The sequence below is a fragment of the Lupinus angustifolius genome, chromosome LG04 (genome assembly GCF_001865875.1).
Source record: "Lupinus angustifolius cultivar Tanjil chromosome LG04, LupAngTanjil_v1.0, whole genome shotgun sequence".
In the NCBI taxonomy this organism is placed as follows: domain Eukaryota; kingdom Viridiplantae; phylum Streptophyta; class Magnoliopsida; order Fabales; family Fabaceae; genus Lupinus; species Lupinus angustifolius.
The window spans coordinates 12,528,916-12,545,302 of record NC_032012.1 but is presented as its reverse complement, the minus strand read 5'-3'; the positions used below and the strand labels follow the sequence as shown (position 1 = coordinate 12,545,302).

General features: G+C 40.5%; 1 protein-coding gene across 1 annotated transcript in view; it reads right to left on the bottom strand.

Annotated features, from left to right (window-relative positions):
* Window positions 1–11,661, bottom strand: part of LOC109345900 (glutamyl-tRNA(Gln) amidotransferase subunit A, chloroplastic/mitochondrial) — a 21,309-nt gene extending 9,648 nt beyond the window's left edge. The window contains exons 1-6 of the mRNA XM_019585163.1: window positions 11,046–11,661; window positions 7,246–7,557; window positions 6,865–7,044; window positions 6,650–6,744; window positions 6,445–6,520; window positions 6,233–6,310 (exon numbers count right to left, since the gene is read on the bottom strand). Of these exons, the coding sequence (XP_019440708.1) occupies window positions 6,233–6,310; window positions 6,445–6,520; window positions 6,650–6,744; window positions 6,865–7,044; window positions 7,246–7,557; window positions 11,046–11,603 (1,299 nt within the window). The 5' untranslated portion in view covers window positions 11,604–11,661. The remainder of the gene's footprint in view (window positions 1–6,232; window positions 6,311–6,444; window positions 6,521–6,649; window positions 6,745–6,864; window positions 7,045–7,245; window positions 7,558–11,045) is intronic.

Sequence of the window (16,387 nt, the reverse complement as noted above, 5' to 3'; positions counted from 1 at the left end):
TCCCCAGGTAAGTATGGCAAGTAAGTTGGGGGAGGTTGTCCATAAACCACCTCATAAGGAGTAGCTTGTATAGAAGTGTGGAAGGTAGTGTTGTACCACCACTCTGCTAATGGTAGCCACTTTGACCACTGTTGTGGAGTATCAGCACACATACATCTCAAGTAAGTCTCCAAGCATCTGTTTACTACCTCAGATTGGCCATCTGTTTGAGGATGATAAGAAGTAGAGAGTTGCAATTTAACACCTTGAAAAGCCATGAGTTCTTGCCAAAATCTGCTGATGAAACTCGTGATGGAACTTGGAAAGCCATGCAGTTTAAAGACATGATCCATGAATGCCTGAGCTACAATGCTAGCAGTATAAGGGTGCACTAGTTGTATGAAATGAGCAGCCTTACTTAAGCGATCCACCACCACATAGATGACTTGTTTTCCATGAGAATTTGGCAACCCTTCAATAAAGTCCATGGTAATGTGTTGCCAAAACTGATCAGGAATAGGCAATGATTGTAACAATCCAGGGTAAGCAGCTGTATCATACTTGCATCTCTGGCAGGTGGAGCATTGTTGAATGAAGGTTTTGACATCTTTGCTCAAACCTTTCCAGTGTAGAACTGCCTTTATCCTCTGTGTGGTTGCATTTCTGCCTGAGTGTCCCCCTGGTGCAGCCTCATGAAACCATTGCAACAAGTCTTGCCTCAATGAAGCATCCTTACCCACCACCAATTTACTTTTTCTCCTCAATTCTAGACCATCCCAAGTATAATGTTTATGCTTAGTAGATCCTGTTTGCAACTGCGCTATCACCCTTTGAAGACTTGCATCACTGACCCAGGTGTTCTTGATTCTATCTAACAATTCTGAATCAATTGTATGCACCAACAATGCTTGACATTCATGCCCCTCCAATCGTGATAAAGCGTCAGCTACTACATTTTCCCTTCCAAGCTTGTACTCAATGGAGAAATCAAATTCCATAAGCTTGACTAACCATTTTTGCTGAAACTCAGTTGTTAGTCTTTGATCCAGTATATATTTAAGGCTCCTATGATCAGTCCTGATGGTGAAATGTTTGTTCAATAGATAGTGCCTCCATTTTTGAACTGCAAATACCACAGCTATTAGTTCCTTTTCATATGTTGATAGTGCTTGTTGTTGTTGATTCAACATTCTACTGATAAAGGCAATGGGATGATTATTCTGCATCAACACAGCTCCTATCCCCTGTCCTGATGCATCGACTTCTAAAGTGAATTCTTGTGCAAAGTTGGGTAGAGCTAAAACAGGAGCAGAAGTCAGCAATTCCTTCAGGTGCTCAAATACAATTTTAGCTTCAGGAGACCATTTGAAATTGTCTTTTTTCAGCATCTCAGTGAGTGGCTTGGCAACAGTACCATACCCTTTGACAAATCTTCTATAGTAACCAGCTAAACCAAGAAATCCTCTCAATTGTTTGAGTGTTTGAGGGAGAGCCCAACTCTGCACTCCACTGATTTTTGTAGGATCCGTAGCCACACCTTGAGCAGATATAAAATGACCCAAGTACTCTACCCTGCTAACCCCAAAGTAGCACTTAGAATGCTTGGCAAATAACTGATGTTTTCTCATCATTGCAAGAACAAACTCCAAGTGCCTCAAATGTTCTCCTAATGTGCTGTTGTAGATCAGAATGTCATCAAAGAAAACCAAGAGGAATTTGCGAAGGAAGTCCTTGAAAATTGAATTCATCAAACTCTGGAAGGTAGCCGGTGCATTGGTGAGCCCAAAGGGCATTACCAAGTACTCAAAATGGCCACTATGTGTCCTGAATGCAGTTTTAAGAATATCAGGGGAGCTCATTCTCACTTGATGGTAACCTGCCCTTAGATCAATCTTGGAGAATATACTAGAGCCATGTAATTCATCCATTAGATCATCAACTAGAGGAATGCGAAATCTATCTTTTACTGTCCCTTTGTTTAGGTCCATGTAATCTACACATAATCTCCAAGAACCATCCTTTTTCCCAACTAGAACCACTCGACTTGCATAAGGGCTAGTGCTATTCTGGATAACCCCTGACTTCAACATTTCCTGGATCAACTTATCAATTATATCCTTTTGTTCCTTGGCATACCTATATGGCCTTTTGTTCATAGGATCCATACTATGCATCAAGGGGATTTTGTGATCATGCTTTGGCCAATCGAAGGATCCAACTGCTCTGTTTCTGCGTGAGTAGTTAGTGACTGTAGGAGGAATCCCTCTTGATCTCCCACCTGAATCATTGACAGATGCACCCCTTTCTAATTAGTCTTCTCAATTGTTTGTGCCCTCACAGTTTTGCAATCCACTTGCGTGGCTCCTCTCAACACGTGCTTCCTTCCTTGCAAGGAAAATTCCATAGTCAGCTTATCAAAGTTCCATGTGATATCCCCTAGAGTGATGAGCCACTCAATACCCAACACTAAATCACAACACCCCAACGGAAGAAGCATGACATCTGAAGTGAAAGTACTGTGTTGAAGTGTCCAACTAAAGTTCCTCACCACTGATGAGATAGGAACTTTTGTGCCATCTGCAACTGTAACTATGACAGGTTTAAGGTCTTCAATCTTGCACCCAATTTTTTCAGCAATTTGTTTATCCAGAAAGTTGTGAGTGCTTCCAAGATATGTAAGGGTTTTTTTCTAGTATCTTCCTGTGACCCGCATTGTTCTGAAACTAGCTACACCTGTTAAAGCATTAACAGAGATGTGAGCAGAACTGATTCAATCGAAGGATCCAATTGCTCTGTCTCTGCATGAGTAGTCAGTGAATGTAAGAGGAATCCTTCTTGAACTCCCACCTGAATCATTGATAGATGCACCCCTTTCTCCATGGTCTTCTCAATTTGTTGTGCCTTCACAGTTTTGCAATCCACTTGTGTGGCTCCACTTAACACATGGTTCTTTCCTTGCAAGGCAAATTCCATAGTCAGCTTATCAAAGTACCAGGTGATATCCCCTAGAGTGATGAGCCACTCAATACCCAACACTAAATCACAACACCCCAACGGAAGAAGCATGACATCTGAAGTGAAAGTACTGTGTTGAAGTGTCCAACTAAAGTTCCTCACCACTGATGAGATAGGAACTTTTGTGCCATCTGCAACTGTAACTATGACAGGTTTAAGGTCTTCAATCTTGCACCCAATTTTTTCAGCAATTTGTTTATCCAGAAAGTTGTGAGTGCTGCCACTATCAATCAAGATATGTAGGGGTTTTTTCTGGTATCTTCCTGTGACCCGCATTGTTCTGAAACTAGCTACACCTGTTAAAGCATTAACAAAGATGTGAGGCTCATCACTTGGTTTGACAATCAATTCTTGATCCTGGTTAGGCCCCCCATCCTCTCCTTCTAAGTCATCTAGTTCCAGTAAGTGAATTTGAAGCTTCTTGTGGCTTAAGCCATGTTCTGCTGTTAATGGCTCGTCACAGAAGTAACACAACCCTTTAGCTCTTCTTTCATTCATGTAAGATGGAGTCAAAGTCTTGTTAAATCTTGGCTTTTCTGTCGACAATTCTAAACCTGTAGCCATGGAAGACTTAGAATTAAGCAAAGGTCTACCTCCCAAGCTAACATTAGCCTTAGATTTCACACTGGGATGAAAATTGGGACTAGCAGCCTCGTATAATTTGGCCAATGTGAATGCTTTTCTTACTGTTTGGGGCTGGAACATTCTGACCATCATCTGCACTTCAGTCTTTAGTCCTCCCAAGAAACAACTGAGGATATAATCCTCTGACAAATCCAACCTCGTGATGATAGCATCAAATTCTTCATGGTAATCAGCAATGGTCCCTTTTTGTCTCAACCTCATCAACTCTACCATAGGATCATCATAAGCTTCCCTGAATCTCTCAAGTAAGGTCTTCACATATTCTCCCCATGTAGGTAGGGAATTAACCCACATGGATCTTACATAGGCATGGTGCCATTTAAGTGCTTTTCCCTCAAAATGCATGATTGCTAATTTCACCTTAAAATCCTCCGGTGTATTATCCATCATGAAATATGTTTCACACTGATATATCCATTCCTTTACATTGGTGCCATTGAATCTAGGGAAGTCAATCCTGGACAATCGTGTATGACATGCATAGTGGAGGGGGTTAGTTCTATCACATGTTGAATGGTTTGGATCACGACCCCTCTGGCTATGTTTAGTTGAGAAAGATGAGCCCTCTGAAACTGAATTTTGCTTAAGCCCTTCTTCAATTGACTGTTTGATAGATTCGTTCATAGACTTTTGCCAAGAACACATCAATTCTGCCATGCGTAACTCCAATTTTTCTGAAATTCTAGCCTCCAATCTTTCTTCTATGTCTCGTGCAGCGGCTTGCATACGTGTGGATTCAGCCATCCCTCCAGAAAAAAAAAGCTCGTGATACCAATTGTTATGGTTGTTATGGTTGTTATGGAATTCAAGGAATTCAAGAAGAAAACGATGAATTGAGTGAATAAGGGTAGGAATTCTTATGAATACAAGAAAAGAATTCGAACAATCTTATTCCTTTGAGATCAAGAATACAAGAATATGCATTTAGAAGAGAGAATTATGAACTTTCTATATTTGGAAAAAAACTATTTTAACTAACTATTACAAAGTCTATTTATAGCCTAACGGTAATAACCGAATTAACTACCCTTTAACAGATTGGCAATTCCCTAACAGAGTTTCACCCATATCATGGAATCAACACCGGCCATAAATGAGAATAAAAAGGCTTTGAATACCATATTAGAATGTGATAACAGAGTAAGGGGGATGGAGAAGAGAGAGAGGAAAACTGAAGAAGCTAATTTCTGTTAGAATAGAATGGTTAACAGTTACAGAAGCTAGATTTTGCTTTATGTAGAGGCAAGGTAGTCAATAGCGTGCTATAGCGCCGCAATAGCGAACTATAGTAGTGTTTCAACCATTACCCACAATACCGAGCCAGACTCCTCTCCAGCAATGGAGAGGGCAATTATTGGAAATAGCATTGAAAAACCAAAGGACAAAGACATTTATATCCTTTAATTTATCTTAAATTTACATTTTCATCATTCAAAATACGCTACAAAATTGAACTGCTCTCTCCAATAATGGAGAGGAGTCTAACTCGCGACGCCATAGTGGATAGCGGTGCAGATGGTCGTAGCGCCTGTAGGAGGTCAAATAGCGGCAACATCGCATGACAAATAGTGGATAATGACCCACTACATGTTTTATTGAGAGTGGAACCTTAATTTTATAGAAGAAAAGCATTTTTTGCTCTCCTTTTTAATAGGTGGCCGATTTTTCACTAGGGTTTTAGGTAATTTAACCTCTCATTCTTTCCCTTCTACTTAACACATTGATTTTCCTAGGCCATGTGATTTTTAATTGGTTATACCTTTCTTCTTCCTTCTCTTTCTTCTTCCAAATTCTAGTTCACATGTTCAATTGCTTACATGTTCTTCATCAACATAGAACAAAATTGCAAGCTTCCTAATTCACAAACATTCTCCATCTTTTCTTTAAAAAAAATTCTTGATCCTAATTCTTTGCCCCATTACCTCTTTATTGATTCTCTTATCAAACTGATTGAACCCAATTGATATCATCTTCGTATGGTTCAATTTCGTGAGATACAATTCTGTTATGGCATCCAACTTTGATAAGCTCGAGAACCTTTAATACTCTTATCTTGATTATTAATTAGGAATGTGTCTTTAATATGATCTATTTTAGTTTTTATATATGTAGGCTATAAACTACTTAGATATTTTTTCCTTAGTTGTAGCGGTTGTCCCACTACCCGCTATCCCGCTATAGTGTTTTTAGGGTTGGCCGCTATCCGGGACTGACTACCTAGTATAGAGGTAGCTAACAGCTGGCAGTAGACTATTCTAGAAAGATCTAGAAGCTCATCTATTCCACCTCTAATCAGACATCTAACTCAGTATAGAATTAAGCTAAGCTATATAAATTCAGCTATCCTAATTAGAAACAAGAGCATATCTACCACAGCAGTGTCTATACTTCATGGCCGTAAATTCTAGAAAAACACGAAAAACTAGACATATCATTGTGTAATAGTTAAATCTTGAAAGTCAGAACTTCTTATATCTGGTACAGTTAGTTTAAGCAGCATGGATTTACACCAGATCTATGACGCCAAATTCATAGTTATAACGTTAGGACACATCAAGAAATACTCAAATACATAAAATCATGTTAGTGGTACCTGCTGTGCACGCTTGTAATATGCATCATAGTACCCAGCTGAAAGGGCATATGTCCCCATCAAAATCCTCATTTTGACCTGAAATATGTATTTAAAATTGAAAACTTTGATATAGCAATGCAAAAAAATTTGGACATTTCTTTCCTAGGTATATAAAGCTGCCATACATCATGTCTGAAATTTGAAATTAAGAAGGACCGGAGGGTGTATACCTCAGAACCAAACCCTTGAGCTCGAGAGTTTCCATAAAGAGAGTCTAGCTCATCAGCAAAAACTTGATTTCCATATCTACATATAGGTAAAAAAGTAAATGCTAGGCTAAATGGTTTACAATGAAAATAGAGAATACAAAATGTAGCATTGTGGAATATGCATTTGGGAGGAACAGAGGAACAAGGGGGCATATTCAGCACTTACCTGATACCATCATAGCGAGACAAGTTGGAAGATGATTCAGATGAAGCAAGAATATAGTAGGCTGGCAACCCAAGAGAGAAGGATGGCAGTGAGACCTGTAAGTTAATGGGCAAATGAAAGAAACACCATGATGGTTTAAATTGCAAAAATGTAACCTTGCAAAGCCCCTATAGAAGTTATCATCAAGAATGATAGAGAATAATGATGAGAAGGACCTCATTCACAGAGCATCCTAGTTCTTCAAAATGCAAAGCAGCTTCACGAATTGCAGAAATTACCCCACTATCAACACCATCATCAATTGTTTCATGGATCAGACCTACTCTCAGTCCCTTCAAGGGCTTACTTCCCAAGGAACTTTCAGAGACAAAATGAGAAAGAAAGTTCGGTACATCCTGAGAAATGAAATTATCTTATTATTAAACAGACTTACATTAATAACAGAAAATAGAAATTGAACTCTGACAATAACTTTCAGCAATTATTCATCTTTTTGAGACAGGTATTATACCAAATGATAATAACCTTGCTAATTATTGAAATTAGATGGCTTGCAACTTACAAAAGTCATGCCAAACATGGTGAACAAATCTTACCTGCTTACTTGAGGTGGCATCAAATTTATCATGACCAGCAATTGCATGAAGCAGAATCCCGGCATCAGCAACTGATGAACCAAAGCAGCCAATGGCATCAAGTGACGATGCATAAGCCATAAGTCCGAATCTTGAGACGCGCCCATATGTTGGCTTCAAACCTACAACACCACAAAAAGATGCTGGCTGCCTTACACTTCCACCAGTATCACTTCCCAATGATACCACACACTGTCTGGCAGAAACTGCAGCTGCTGATCCTCCTGATGACCCTCCTGGCACCCTAGAAACATCCCATGGGTTGGAAGTCACCTATTGAATGAACATATGCATCACCTGAGTCAACCAATCCCAGTTATAAATGGGTGATGGCAAGAATGATAGAAATCAATCAAGATAAGACCTTATCCAACCTATGCCTGACCAGCCACAGGTGGGGCATGGTAAATCCAACCCTGACCCCCACTGTTTTTGTAAAATAAAAAAGATAAGGAAGGCAAGTAAAAGCATAGAAAATTAGCAATTTATCATTCATTTCCATTGTCTCGCATTCTTTCCTAAAGAAAGTCTGAAAGTCCTACTTTCAGAAACGATTATGCAATCACAAATTCAACTGTCAAACACAAGATGACTGAAACTGGTGAAAATATGTGCCTTAGTGAACTGCAGTTTCAAAATAGTTGACTTAGTCATTAGGAATTTGTTTTATTTTGTTGCTTATGACCTATTTTTTAGGACTTGATGATTTTGTTTTTAAATTTTAATGGCTGATAATGATGCCTAAAAATAAGGGATGTATTTGAGTTTGTTGGAGTCTAGCTCTATTTATAAGAGCAAAGCAATAACAGCAGATTGCTCCTCTGCAAGTCTGCAATATATTTTTTCTGCTTCTTTTCACACTTATTCTCAGCTCTAAAACCCTAGGTAGCTAATCGCACGCTATCGCATTGGGATAGAAGAGGTGCGGAGCATTTCGTCCCTTCAACACAATGGCTGACCAGTCAAGGAGTGGAAGACTGCTGCGCCCAATTGCAGCGAAATTGCAGCCGCTCCATCTTTTCTGAAATGAAAACCCTAATTTTATGGTTGAAAAACCCAACTTGCCTTTAATAAAATGCAAGAGAAGTCTAGTTGGCCCTTACTAAAAACACATGCGGTCTATTTTGCCCTTTCTAATAACAAGTGCGGTCTAGTTTGCCCTTTCTGATAGCAAGTGGGCAAGAGTCATACAAACCATGCTATAGAGGTAAATATTGGAGATCATACCATACAACAAGTTACTAGATTTAAGTACCTTGGGTCAATCATATAACACGATGGAGAAATTGACGAAGATGTAAACCATAGGATTCAAGTGAGGTGGATGAAACGGCAGATTAATTCATGTGTTATATGTAACAGAAAAGTGTCACACAAGCTTAAGGGGAAATTTTATTGCATAGCTATAAGACCTACAATATTATATGGACTGACTATTGGATGGTAAAATGTAAACAAGAGAGTAAACTCCATGCAGAAGAGATGAGAATGTCGCATTGGATGATTGGGCATACTAGACAAGATACAATTAGAAATAAATGTATTAGGGAGAAAGTTTAAGTACTCCAATGGTAGGGAAAATGGTTGATTCGTATCCTAGGTAGTATGGACATGTGTGGAAGAGACAGTTGGAAGCCCTAGTAAGGAGAGAAGATCAAATGAAGGTTAGTCAAATTTCTAGAGAAAGAGGAAAGACAAGAAAAACCATGGTAAAACGATTAAGAAAGATTTAGAGATCAATGCTCTGCCAATGAACATGACTTATGATAGGGCATTATGGAGTCATTTGATCCATGTAGCCGACACTTTAGGGCGACTTCATGTGATTTTCAGCATTTTCCAACCACACCCACCTGCTTCTTTCCCTCACTTTTAAATAGCCACTGTGTCTCGTTTGAAGTTTCTTCCCCTCACACCGAACTGAGACAAACTCTATCTTCTGTGATTACTGGTGGTTATTTATGGCCACGTTCTCTGCTTTTTGGCATACCCATTTCTCCTGGCTTCTTCCTCTCACTCTTTTAATCTAAGCTTCTCAACCTCCCATATAACCACTTCATTGCCATAATTTTGAAACCTTAGAGCTTGGTCCTTTATACATTTATATTGAAGGCTCACTTATTCTTTGAAGCTTTTGTCTGGTATATCAATGACTTAGAGGCTAGTACTTATTTTCATTATATGTTATGAAAGTTTAAGTAATATTTTAGTCTTGGACTCTTTATATTAAAGCATTGGTAGTTGGTAGTGGTATGTTATGAATTTTGATTATAATCTATGAATGTGTCTTTAATTTGGTGTATTTTTGTATGTATAGGTTATAAATTATTTGTATTATATTTCCCTTCGTTGTAGTGGTTATCCCACATATCATTATCCTGCCATTCTGCTATCCGTGATTGACTACCTAGCTAAAACCAACCGAAGCAAGCAATCACAAAAAGTCACCATTCCAAACAATACCATATAATACAGACTAGATATTAAAATTTGAGAAGAGATATTTCTTAGATAAGCCCAGACTAAGACAATGTTTTACTGTTTGACACCAGAGCACTGACCACATACCACATTAGCCATATGGGTCATCATCGCCTAGCAGTTAATTCTATGCTTACTCATCACCTTACACCAAGTGTATATAAGAATCCATCAATATAAAAACTTCAACATAAAGAGTAGAGGAAATTCTAGGATTTGGAGTGACATGAGAGTTTGGTGACTTTAAAGCAATCCTGAACACAATCGACCAATGTTACATGGTCACATATTAGAGTAAGATAGAGCTATGACCTGTTACTGTAGGTCATTATCTGTTAGTCACCTACTAGAGTAGGCTAGCTTTTATGATAGCTGCTAGTATGATAGTTGTCACCATTCTCTTGTATCAGTCACTACTTAAAAGCTTATCAAAAAAAGTCACTACTTATAAATAGTGACTCAGTGAATCAGTGTAAAGTATGAAAAACAGACCATTTTGCGACCATGTGACATTGGTCAATTGGTCTAAACTCTAAAGTCACCAAAGACAAAACTTCGAAGTCACCAAAGACAACTTCAAACGTACTGAACCCAAATTTCAAATTATACTAGTCTCCCTTAATGTGTGGCTTCATTATACTCTAAACACCTTTTGTTTCAACAGCTTCACCTCCCTTGAGATTCAACTATCATTACACTTAGGACAGATTTTTGGCTGATGATTTAAGTTACACAGGCTTTGGCTACCTAGATTTGAAAAACAAAAAAGATATGCAGAGTATACTTAAGCTAAACCTCTGGAGAGGTAATTTACCCTAAAAGAGTATGTTAAAACAATTAGCACAATTTAGTTTACCATGAATGCTCATCCAAACTGGAAATTAACCCAATGAGCTTCAAATTCAACAAGAAAAATAAGAGCAATGACCTATTTTAGTCCCTCAAAATTTTTGAGTATACCAATTTCGTCAAAATTTTGAAAACTCAAACTTGTCTCCAAAAATTAAATGCAGGTCAAATTAGTTTATTTATTATTTTTATGACCCTAATAGAGACTATTTTGACTCACACCGTGATATTTAACTACTAGTTTACATTTTTTGTTTGGATCGACGTGAAAATGTATAAGAACCAAAATCAGTATACACTCTAGAAATAGATAAAAATACCTGAAATACATATAATTAGATGTAAGGTTTATAGAATAATATTAATTATAAAATAATGAAAGTACACTATGAATTCTCTGAGTGAGGATTCATGCCAAAGGGGAGAAATACCTGAAATGCTGAACCTTCAGTAGTGCTTCCCATACCAAACTCATCCAAATTGGTCTTGCCAACAACAATGCCACCCAATTCCTTCACTCTCTTAACTGCGGTTGCGTCGAACGGTGGCCGGTAACCTTGCAGGATACGGGACCCGCCGGTTGAGGGCATATCAGCAGTGCAAATGTTGTCCTTGACAGCGACGAAGACGCCAGCCAAGGGGCCGATTTCCTCACCGCCGTCAATTCTCCTATCCAGCTCCCGAGCCTCGGCGAGGACGGCAGAGTCATCGGGGACGTGGAGGAAGGAGTGGAGTTGGGGCTCGGTGAGTCGGAGGCGGGTGAGGTAGGACTGTGCGAGGTCGACGGCGGTTACTTGACGGGAGAGGAGGGAGTGGCGGATGGAGAGGATTTGAGATTGCGGGGGTACGGTGCTGGATTGGTCGGAGACGGAGGCATGGGGGAGAGAGCTTGAGGAGAAGTGGGAAGAGGTGGTGGTGGCGGCGGAAGGGAGGAGGAGAGAGAATCGAGAGAGGGAACGAGGTGTTTGGAGTGTGGATAGCATTTTCATTTTGGGCACAATATGTGGGAGAGTAGGAGATAGTGAGGGGAGAGAATGTGCATATTTATGCCATTATGTGTTTGTTATGTGTATTTCATATCCAAAAAAAAAAAACAAATGTTTCATTTCATATAAACTAAATTGGATGAGCATTAACTACATAGTTTTAGTGATTGACATGCACAAAATTCTATTAGGAAAAACCAATGATGTAAATATCTAGACTTTATCAACTAGTTTGACTGAAAATTGGGGAATTAGATCCTTAACGATTACAGCATGTGTTTTGTATCGATTAAGCAACAAAGTTAGTGAAAATCGGGCCAAACCGGACGATTTTGGCCAAAATCGGTGAATCGGTTGAATTGTGACTAAATCGTTCGATTCTTGCATGTATTTTTTTTAAATAATAAGCCAAAATGACATCTTTTTAGGTAGGCCTAGGTTTTTTACTCACCTTTCATTTTCACAGTTTCTCATATTTGTTCTTCACTTCTTCTCTTTCAGAGTTCATACTAGTTTCACAACGGTTCAGTCTTCCACTAGCATTTCCTTCCATTGTCTACTCTAGTCTTTGTCAGTTCGTCTTCGCATCTCCTTCCACCAGCATCTCCTTCCATTGGCATCTTCTTTGCATCTTCCAATGTCCACTCTTTGTTGGTCTTATTAGTTTAGTCTTTGTTGGTTCGCCCAACCCAATCGCATCTCCTTCCACTGGTGCATCTCCATACAGTCTTCGAAGGTAATTGTTCTCCTGCTCGGTTACAATAGGGTGAGTCGGGCTGGGGCCTGGCATGTGGTCTTCAGTTTTGGGTGAAGTTGTCACGGGCTGAAGGTCGCCAAGTTGAGGTGCTTGGTGGTATGCTCCCTGGGATTCTCTTTTGTGCTGAGTCGGGATCTGGATTCGTCTAGATCGAGCTTGAACCCACCGAGAAAGGTACCTAAAAAGATATTCTAAAGATCAAGTCAATAAATGATAATTGAAAAGGAATCAACAACAAAAAGTATGAGAGAATATAATGCTTAAGAGTAAGGTTAGAGAGTGGGTATGTCTCATTCCAATGTGTGTGTCATGTCTTATCTATGAGGGGAGGAGTCCCTATTTATAGTGGAAGTGGATGGAAAGTTCTTTGAGAGATGTTGTTGGCGTGGCCGACCATTTGGGCTTGTTGGCCTGTTCTTGGAGAGCAGGGGGCTGCTTTATGCAAATCGGGCAGCCTGGTCAGGTCATACTACAAGCATACTTGACTTATAGTCTGTAGTAGGTTGTGGTAGCCGCAGTATAGGCTTGTATTTGTCATAGAGCATGAAGTTAGGTGGGCATTGTAGGCGGTGTGTAACAGGTGTCGGCAGAACAACATATGGGGGCAGAGGTGTGGCCCATGTATTAGCTTAAGGTTGTATCTGGTTGTCGATATGTCTTATCCTATCAGCTCGGCAAATCAATTGGTATTGTAGGGGCTAATGATGTAAGTCCTTGCTGGGTGTCTGGGCTTGGTCGGCCCTGAGTAATCTAGTCCGGTCAACATGGTTGTCATTTGACCGGGGTGGAACAATTGCCCCTAGTCTACGGTATGGTTAGAAGTCAGGCGTGCTAGTAGACTTAAATGTTACTGAGTTGAAGCTAGGCAAGGTTGTAGGCAATCATTGTGACATCGCGATGGCGTGATGCATGTGTGTTGAATGAGAGTATCTGTTGGTTTCTTATGATGGTTGGCACTCTAGAACTAGTTCTTTCTCATTATGGTTACACCTTCCCTTGGACACGTGGTTGGTCGAGAGCATCCTTGGTTGTTATGCCTGTCTAGGAAGGAGATGAGACGTGATGATGAGATGTGGCTCTGTTCAACATCTTTGCGTCTTTCGCGTTGAATAGCTTGCCTTGTTTTTTACACATAATAAATGAGATGTGTTAAATCTCGGGTTGTCGTTGGATCGCACTTGATTGTTCAGGTTGGATGGTGAGGATGGATTCAGCTCAGATTTCTAGCTGGTTTGGTGCTTCGATTTTTGTGCTCACCGTTGGATTGCTTTGCTCGGAATCCATCTTAATGGTTGGGCCACATGAAAGTACACAAGCTTTTCGTGTGTTACCTTCCAAACACCCTATAAATAGAGGAGTCGGTCCCCTTCATTCTTCATATCATTCTTCATTCTCTCTTGTTCTCTTGTAACATCGTTGTCTTCTTTGAGAATACATTTTGTCTATTTTGAGAGTGGCCTTTCGGCAGTGTGGGAGCCATTGTGCCCTCCTTGCCTAAGATATCTTCGGAAGTAGTTGTTGGAGGTTCTACTCCTGGTGCTTCTTCTCTTGTGGAGTGGCTATTTTGGTTGCTCTACTAGTGTTCTCCATCTGGAGAGCTCAACTGTCTTCGCCCTCCCTATGGAGTATCTTGGGCACGTCTTCAACAGTGGGTCTCCCGAATTTCCTAACAGAAGAACTTGGGAGTTTTAAGCTAGTTCACATTTAGACCATCCGTCCTGGAAGATAGGAGACCTTGCCGAGTCTTTTCTAGAGTTGTTGCTCTTCATCTTACGGGAGTTTCCAAGGAATGTACCCATTCATTTCGCGCGAGCGGTGAAGGGCAATCCTCCATCGAAGGAGATGACGAATTCGTCTTCAACTCATTCTTCCCATGTAGTGGTATCTAAAGGTCATTGCTCGGGATGATTTTGCAACAACTTGGACTCTAACAAGTTGCTCTTCCTGAGCAGTGGTATCTAAAATCCAGCCTGATGGTCGTGCAGGTTTCCCTAGCAAAGGAGGGTCACCAGCCACCAAAACGACCATTGGGGTCGCCCATGTCTGAATCGTGGAAGGCTACGCAACTGTTACGGTCACACAGTTGGTTGGGGCTCAGAACAATCATCATTCTTTATCATGCATTTGCGTGAATGAGTTGGAATGAATTATGTGGTAGCTTCAGTCCGAGGAAGTCTTGCTAGGCTTGTATTTGCTTCTTGGAAGTCTTCTTAGGCACGCGTGGGCTATTGTCAGCCCAAAACTTGTGAAGGTTTGAATGTCGCCTCTGATGTAAGCTTGTAAGACTTGTAATAGCTTTGTTCGTTTGTAGATTGCTAGGTTTGAAGTTTCTATTCTATTCTATTGTAAATTGTAAGACTTGTAATAGTTGCTTGATTAATACAATGACTTTCTTTGATATCTGCTTGTCATTCTTATGTATCTTCGGTTTTATATGTCCCTTTTTAATTGCTCTTCTACTTGGCGTGTTTCAATTAGTTTGGTGGGATGTTACTCGTCTTTGTCGTACCAGCTTGATGATCTGATGGGGATCAAACATCTAATCAGGGGTGTTTCCCTGGAGTGTGATCGAAAATGAATACTGAGCGAGAGAGGCATGGTACTCGCCTTGGGGGTAACTAGGAATGAGCCAAAATTTGGGTCATTATTCGGGTCCTAGGTAGTGGAATATCTTTCTCTGCCATAAGAGAACATAATCGTTGCTTGTAGGGTGGAACTGGAATCGTCGGCCAAGGGTGACATGATCCGCGCCTTGGGGAATATGCATTGACCACTTCTGACGGAGGATGTAGTTGACTTCTCTAGGGGATGACATTGACCATTAACCTTGAGGAGTATGATTGTGCTTTTGAGGAAACTCGAGTTAGCAACCACCAAAGGGAAGATTAACCACCACTTTGAATTTTGATCCGCGTTTGTTGAACGAAATTTTGTTAACCGAGAGGTAGAAAGGAGATGAGTTGGGTAATGATTGGAACTTTCTTTCCCCAGCCTGGCTTCCCAATCCTATCAAATGAACGCCTTCTGGCTTCTTAGAGGGTGGTTGTTGTTTAAGGGCAAAGCTGGCTCTAAGGTACATCTCATAGTAGCTTTGAGCAACATGTTGGTCACCTTTGATTGTGCAACCCTTAGGTCTCACAAGAGGAACTTCATGTACATATGGGGGTGGAAACCACTACTTCGAGGTCGTTAAGAGTCACGCAGTCGAGGATAGCATTGCAAGCTAACTTATTATCGATGATCAAGAACTTGGTCTTTATCGTCTTAACAGTAGCTGATCTGTGACGGTCACCCAGGCTTTGATGTAACCCCTCGGTGTGATTCCTTCGTTGGTGAAACCGATGATGAGACCATCATAAGGAATAAGGTCTTGGTAGTGCAGTTCCATGTTGTCAAAAAGGTCTTGGAACATAACGTCTGCCAAACTTCCTTGATCTACAAACAATCAGTGGAGCTTCTTGTTTTTCAATTTGATTGTGATTACCAAAGGGTCGTCATGTCCTCCAATAACACCATCATAATCACGATCATAAAAAGAGAGTGGCAGAGCCACTCTGCTATCTTGTTGTTGTTGAGTACCTTTGGTGGCCACTTGTATGATTTCCCGCATGTATTTCTTTTGAGTCAACCTGGGCGTGACCCAACCATGAATCCTCCTGAAATAGTGTTGATGTTGATCAGACTCACCTGTCGTCGGTCAACTAGCCGATTCTGGTTGACTCGATCTCGGTTCGGGGGACGCCTTTGTTGCGGCCTATAAGGCGAACATCTCTTTAGGGGAGAGGGTCAATGAGTAGGAAAGTATCGTCTCCGTTGTTCCAATCATGCAATGAAGCATTGAAGGTGTCCTACTTGGATCAGGTCTTCGATGGTGTCTTTCAGTTGGGTGCCATCATCGGTTATGTGACCAAAGGCGTTGTGGAACTCACAAAACTTCGATATGTCTCGCGACCAGATCGTTTTGCTTGGGTTTGGCTTTGGAAGTTAGATTAGGTGTGTACACATTACTTCTTGCGGAATTTTGCAATGG